This window comes from Phlebotomus papatasi, chromosome 3 (genome assembly GCF_024763615.1).
Source record: "Phlebotomus papatasi isolate M1 chromosome 3, Ppap_2.1, whole genome shotgun sequence".
Lineage (NCBI taxonomy): Eukaryota > Metazoa > Arthropoda > Insecta > Diptera > Psychodidae > Phlebotomus > Phlebotomus papatasi.
This window is the reverse complement of record NC_077224.1, coordinates 56,364,654-56,372,166: the sequence shown is the minus strand read 5'-3', so window position 1 is coordinate 56,372,166 and position 7,513 is coordinate 56,364,654. Positions and strand designations below refer to the sequence as shown.

Here is a 7,513-nt window from a genome sequence, read left to right as displayed (position 1 = left end):
ATATATATAAGACTCCGGGATCTTAAATTGGACGTAAATCCCCGAGGCGTTTAAATTCAGAAGCCATTTGCCAGTAAAATGGGCTAGAATCCCTATCTCTTTGACGCTAAGAGATCGGGTCGGGAGTTTAAGTTCAGGATTAGCTGAAAAATGAAAAATTTCTTGAGATTTGCAAATTAAAATTAAAACTAAATTATCAAGGATTTAGGATTAGAGCATTGGCATTCATTAGATGGGATTTGAAATTAAAATCCAGGGTATTTCCGTTTAAGAATTTTCCAATTTTCTATGTGACACATAGTTCCACAATCAACATACGACTGAGGACTGAGTGTATGATATATTTTTTGACTAATTTACAATTTCGATATACAAAACTTTACCTAATTATAAAAAAAGATGGCTTAAATTTCTACTGAAACAGAGTGTTTTACAACACCTACACAGTAAAAAATAATTACTACGATTATCGCGTGTAATGGGAGAACATTGATAATTGTAGTAAATTTGCAACGATTATCGTAGTAAGCAAAGTTGAAAAGCAAACAAGTTGAATTTTCGTAGTTGAAAAGCAAACTAAGTTGAATTTACCTTCAACAATTGTACTGAAATTACACAAAATATAAAAAGAAGAAGAATGAGTTGAAAGTTGAACTTTTTGCTGCGATAATCGATTGAAAAATTACTACGAAAATCGAATTGATTCTATTACACGCGATAATCGTGGCAATTTTCAATCAGTCAGTTGAATGAAGTTTATGCCATTTTGTTGCTTCATTTTATTACTATTATAGTAATTATTACTACTATTTATTGTACGTAGGCCATTACCGAGAGTTTAAATTTACTCGTTTTGCAATCTAAATGACTCCTTTTCAATTGAAAGTTGATTTTTTTTGTGGTTTGTAATTCGAAATTTCAACTAGTTCAATTCAACTAATGGAATTCAACCTGCCAATTTCATCTCGTTTTTACTGTGTAGGGTAAGTGTGCCAAATCTCGGCATAGTTGCATGCAAGCGACAAAGTCTCAAGTTTGAAATGTAATATCTTTAATAGAAATTGATTTTTTTTCATCAATCATTCTGAATACATTTTAAAATGAATCAAAATGTACACATAGCTTTGGTGCCCTATTTCGGCCACCTTAATTTTCATAGTTCCTTGCCCTTCAGGAATTCTTCCAATGCCTTTTCACGTCATCTCGTTTGTCGAAGCTACATTTTTTGTTATTCTTTTGCATTGTAAAATCTCTAGAGTATGTAAAAACTAAAAATTCATGGAAATTCAAGGAACAAAAAAGATGGCCGGAATTTGGCACACTTACCCTACCTAATTATAAAAATGATGGCTTACTGAAACAGAGTGTTTCACAACACCTAATCTCTGGGAAATGAAATTTTTTGAAGATTATTATAGGATCAGATTATTATTGAGAATCTAACCTAATATTGCTCAACAAAAAAGTCTCCAAAAAATACAATTGAATTAATATAAATTCATAGTTCCTAGAAATTTGTCAAGTAGTGTACATACAACAAGAAATCTCGATTTGGAAGAAATTTTTGCTGAAATTCAGAGATAGAGTTTATGCTTTCTTAGCAAGAAGAAAGACCTGCACTTGTCGCTGAGTGAAAGCCCTACCGAACCACTTGTTGGACTTACTATCTCAGAACTTCTCTCATCATTGCATTAGCTGGAGTGAGATGAAGGAATTGACTGATAATGGGAGAAATTGGAGAGAAAATTCAACTTCGTCTTTAACCAAAACAAATCGCGCGAACTTGAACCTTTCTCTCTCTCCCTCTCTCATGATACTAACAAACACAGCTCCAAAACATTATACACCTTGGGATCTTGTCTCCCTCCCCAGAAAGCGATCATCTATTGAATTCCATCGTCAGTCAGTGCAGAACCGTGGAATGTTGCGCACGTAGTTTAGTTGAAGTTCCATTCTTCTTGCCTACATTTGCCTATATAGCAGGTGTATATAGTCCCGCTATGATTGAGAAACCTGCTTAAATTTCTATCACTGTTCCTATAATCTAAATTTGTGATCCTCTCAAATCCTAATTCCTAAATCCTTTTGTGTTAATTCTAGTGTTAATGTGACTTATAAAAATATTTTGTGTGATTTCTTTTTGGGCAAGTGAATATCAAATTTTTATTACCGCAAAAATCAATTCTCATTCGTTCTCGCAAAACAGACACTCATACTCGCTCAGAAACAATTTAGGTCAACAGTGACCAGAAAATATCTCTCTCTCTCTGTCTTGTGTATCTCATTGCAAATTGCTTGAGAATTTATTAAAAAAAAAAAAAGATTGTGGTATATAAAAAGCCATATATACCTGTTCTTTACCTCATCAAATTATTTCCCAGAGGCACAGATTCCAAAGTCCAAGGATTACCAGCTTCTCCAGTTGAGCTTTGCTTTTCTCCCTGGTCATTGGGATTTTTATTTGTCCAGTTTTTTTTTCGTCATCTTCATCGTGTGTGTAATCTTCTTATCTCTCGGTTAAAGACAAAAAAAAATAACTGAAAAAGCTACACATACTGTCCTCATCTCGACCGGCATAGTGTAGAGATTACACCACAATGAAGCGCGTGAAGAAAAATAAAAACAGCATTAATAATCACAACTGGTTTACGGTTGCGATTAAGTACTAAACTAACTGTAAAATTACCGTAAAAGACTGTTTGGGAAGAAAGCTCTCTCTCTCTCGCTCTCTCGAGAATCTACCGCGCCCAAGATATTCAACAACAAATCACCTGAGTCAACTTTCTTTTCTTTCTCTCTCTCTATTTTCACCATCAAAAAAACCTGTACAGCAGAGATTGGCAAAAATTTTTGAAGGCAGAAGAAGTCCCAGAAGAAGAAGAAAAAATGGTCTGCTTATGTCTTCCTGTACTCTTGCTCATTCTATACATTATCTGGGATGTGAATTACTTCATACGAGTCATTTTCACCGTTGGCTTAGGCCGTTTGCTGCAGAAGAAAGTCAAAATCACCGACAAGACCACCATATACGGTAAATCTTTCTCTTTTTTCCAGCAATTCACTTTGATTTATACCATCAGCAAAACTCTCTCCCTATTGCACTTAATGTTTTTTTTAATCTTAGCCAATTAGATACGAGTGTCAGTGCAATTTTCTTATTAATAGCATTCCTCAAATAATAAACCATTTCCCATCAACTCAGGTTTCTGTACGACTCAAGATGTTGACATCTTCATCAGGCACATGAACAATGCTAGATACCTGAGAGAATTGGATTTTGCTAGATTTCACTATTATGGCCTCACTGGACTCTATGAGGAAGTTAAGAAAACTGGTGGTGGTGCTGTTCAAGGAGCCTCAAATATTCGCTATCGCCGAACCATACCCATCTTCAATGCTTACAAAGTAGAAACGAAGGTAAAACCCCTCAATGAAATTGACCATCAAAAATATTCAAAATATCTAAAATAACCTCTCCTTCACATCCTCTCTTCTACCCAAAAAAAAAAAATAATACATCAGCTCATTTGGTGGGACGAAAAAGCAATCTACCTAGAGCAGAAATTCGTCACAGTCTCAGATGGATTTGTTCGTGCTATTGCCATTTCCAAGCAGTGCATCACAAAAGTGAATGTCCTCGAATTAATTGCAAAATTCCCTGGTGGAGAAAATCGTCCAGAATGTCCCGAAGAACTACGTCTCTGGCTCGAAGCCTCAGAGATCTCCAGTCAAAAACTCCGCGGGAACAAGGATGATTGATAAAGTGCTTCGAAGTTGTTTTTTTACAAAAGAGGAAAAAAATTACAAAAAAAAATATTGTTGACCAAAAAATTCAGTAAAATCAATAAAAACTATAAAAATTGTTAAAAAAAAAAATCCATCCAAAGATACTTTGCTTTTTGCCTATATTGCGGCTTTTTCTGCATTTACTAACTGACCTCGTGAAGGTGAAAATGTCTAGAGAGGAAAATAATCACTGTAAAGCAACAATGGTTAATTCTTCGGCACATCAAATTGGTGCTAAATGAATTATTAATCATTCAGTCCAGGTGAAAAACACAGCAATCAAAACACACAGTTATTGTGCATTTGTATTCATCTTCACACACACACACCGATAAATGAAAATAGAATTGGATTAAGGTGTAGTAGCATACGAAACACTGTTAAAAATTCATTTATGCTATTAACATTTTTTGGTATACTAATCGAGGTTAATTTTTAAACTAAATGTTTGGCATAAAATGTTTCCCTATCTCTTAAAAAACGCACTTTTACTCATTGTTTCTAATTTAATCGAGAAGGTCGAGGGCTTAGTTAGGATACTTAATGTGGTTTCCCATTACTTGGGAGTTTCTTGGAAGAAAATCGGACTCAGGATGGTGTAATAAGAGCAATTAATCCTTCAAAATTTAGTTTCTTTCAAATCTTTCTATTTCAAATCTTTCAAAATCGAGCTCAAATCTTAATATGTTATAGCTGGGCCTAAGAGCTTTCGATTAACCGTTTACGGACGAGATGGTCAGAAAATGGGGAGCAGGAAAATCACTTTTTCAGACTTTTAAAAGCAAAACCGAACTTTAGAAGGCCATACGAAAAATTTCATTTTTGGGTCACCGGTGATGCAATTGTCCTCAAAAGGTTAAAAAAAATTAACCCCCCCCCCCCCGACCCCCTGACCCGAGCTAGAAGGGGTCAAAAATTTAATTTCCAAATGGCTATATCTCCGGTTCTAATTATCAGAATTTGAAATATGTTGATGTTATGGAATGATCTCGTGGAGTACTGACTACAACCCTTTCGAGCCAATTTATTAATTTCGAACAACAAGAATAGTTTAGGTTTAACAAGTTTAACAAGAATAGTTTAGAGTTTAGTGCTTTACGCCCAAAATTCAACTCACAATCGAATTTTCATGCATTTTGAGTTGCAAGCACCCCGCGTTGCACTCCTTTCGAGCTAGGCTTATCCCTGTTTTTTTTTTTAATACTGCTTCTGTTTCAATGTTTTAAGTTTGGGAGAAACTTTATTCCGAAAAAAATTGATTTTTTTCTGGTAAAATCATTAAAATTATGGAATATTTTAAGGTAATTTTTAATATTCTGTAAATGCCTTATATATGAAAAAATTTAAAATTTTAACAATAACAAAAGAATTTCCATATTGGGAATTTCAGAGTGAGCCATCTCCTTTTTCCAGATGATTTAGTTCTTTTTGGATCTTTCGACGAAGAGCTTCAGCGAGTACTTGAGCGATTTGTAAATGCTTATGCCGAAACAGGTATGAAGGTGTACGTGGTTAAGTCGGAGGTAATGGTAATCTCCCAACAGTCTGTACAATGCACTCTACATGTTAGTAGAGTCTCATTGAAACTGGTGGAGAAGTTCAAATATCTCGGGGTGTTATTTACGAGTGGTGATGGTAGGATGGGCGCAGAACTCTCATCGCGAATCGGTCAAGCTTCTGCAGTTATGAGGGAGCTTTGCAGAAACGCTGTGAGGAAAGGGAGGAAAGCCGAGTTTAGCCGTTTAGCTAAATTATCGGTTTTCAAAGCTGTGTTCCTTCCTATTCTCACCTCTATGCTAATGAGATTTGGGTAATGACCGGAAAAGTAAGATCACGAGCACAAGCCGTCGAGATGAGGTACCTCCGAACAGTTAAGGAAATCAGGGAACCCGAACGTAGCCGTTCGTGAAGAATCGAGGATTTGCTTCTTCAAGTTAAGATTGAGAGATGACAACTTCGATGATATGCTCATGTATAGCGCATAAATGAAGAAAGGTACCCCAGAAAAGCTATGGAAGCCATTATGAAGAGGCGTCGACCTTGAGACAGACCTATTATTAATCGAATTGAGATATTTATTACAAGGTAATCATTTTTACAATGTCATATCCCGTGTTGGAAGAATTTGCGAAGTCCATTGTAGACCGCCCAGGAGCGCCTTCCCGTAGTGTGGTGAATGCTTCTTCCATGCTCCCGGAGTTGTTGGGCGAGGCGGTGCATTTTTATTACGTTATATCACAGTGAAAATGTCTTTTTCTTAACATTCAGATCTTTGCACCGGGCGGGACTCGAACTCACAACAGTGAATCGAGCCAGGGAATCGATCCGCCCAAGAGCCAACGGTCTTGCCTATTGCGCCACTGATTCCCCAGACCTAGGACAAGATGACTGAATCAAATTTTTAGGATCTTGCTTTGAGATTGACCGCGAGCAGCTTCCTGCAGTGACGAAGGATCTACAGGCGTAGGATGTTAACTTTGATGTAATAGGCCCGCGATCCCAATAGGGATAAGCGGTTGAAAATCAAGATGATGATGATAATAGTAAGATCTTCTATTTTAAATAAAATTAGAAATTACTGCAAAGTTATCTGAGATATCAATATAATTCATAACTGATCAATAAATTAATTGAATTGAATTGAACTTCTTGGTTTTTCCCTTATCAACAATATTAAATGAATTGCTTAACATTTATAAATTAATATTTACTGAGCATTTTAACCTATCTTCTGCTCAATCTGTTGCAACCATTTAGAAATTATACAAGAAAACGTGTATATTTTAATTACTCTTAATTTAATCTTAGTTTTAGTTTATAGATAAATTTCACTTTAGATTAGAAAAAGTTTTAGTAACAAATTTTATGAGTCATTTGGAATTCTGATGGATATTTCTTTAAAACGAAAATGCTGAAACGATTAAAGATCATTATGTGAATTTTAGCCAAGGCTAAGTTAAGACAATTTAATTTTCTCTACCTTAAGCTTAGATGCTAATTAAGTAATTTTTAAAAGCACTTTATTAATTTTACGATATAAAATAATAGGAAATGAAAATAGTAAGTAAAAAAGTGAGATTGTATGGACTATCAGCCTTAAAAAGCATTGGTAGGATTACCATTTCTTTTTCATTTAAAATAAATGAGCGACTTTATATTTTATAAGAGATATTAATAAAGTTTAGTTTTACTCGTTAAATACGAATCAAGCTTGTTATTTTACTTTATTTTCTTTTATGATCGCATTTTTCTTTTAAATGCTTTAGGTAATTAATGTAAAAGGAATAAAACGTGAGTTTTCTTGTTTCATTATCATCATTATCATTTTCAACCGCTTATCCCTATTTGGGGTAGCAGGCCTATGACATCGAATTTATTAGCCAACGCTTATCGATCCTCCGCCACTTCAGGAAGATGTTCAGATTCAAACCCAAGGCGCGCTCCAAGGCAAGATTCTGAATTTAATTCAGCCACCTTGTCCCAGGTGTGCCCTGAGGTCGAGGTCTCCTCACAATGGCTTGCATAGCTTTTCTGGGGAATCTACAGTTTTCTTTTTTTCGCAGTTTAAAATATTACAAATTTAGTACCTTTGTAATCCAAAGGAATATTTAAATTGTACTACATTTTTAAAACTCGTTTCGTGGTTTTTCAATAAACTTAAACTTAAAACAATTTTATCTTTATTATATTATAGAAAATATTAAAATATTGAAGTGAAGAGCGAAAA

General features: G+C 34.9%; 1 protein-coding gene across 6 annotated transcripts; it reads left to right on the top strand.

Annotated features, from left to right (window-relative positions):
• Nucleotides 1-1,891: 1,891 nt before the first annotated feature.
• LOC129806942 (protein THEM6) lies at nucleotides 1,892-3,876 on the top strand. 6 transcript variants are annotated; one of them, XM_055855816.1, is made up of 4 exons: nucleotides 1,892-2,144; nucleotides 2,835-3,031; nucleotides 3,203-3,417; nucleotides 3,523-3,876. In XM_055855816.1, exons 2-4 carry the CDS (start codon nucleotides 2,887-2,889, stop codon nucleotides 3,757-3,759), a joined length of 597 nt encoding a protein of 198 aa, XP_055711791.1. In that variant the 5' UTR covers nucleotides 1,892-2,144; nucleotides 2,835-2,886; the 3' UTR covers nucleotides 3,760-3,876. The 6 variants fall into 6 exon arrangements, with proteins under 6 accessions (XP_055711791.1, XP_055711793.1, XP_055711790.1 ...); XM_055855818.1 differs by having other exon boundaries at nucleotides 2,832-3,031; XM_055855815.1 differs by having other exon boundaries at nucleotides 1,892-2,148.
• Nucleotides 3,877-7,513: the final 3,637 nt, after the last annotated feature.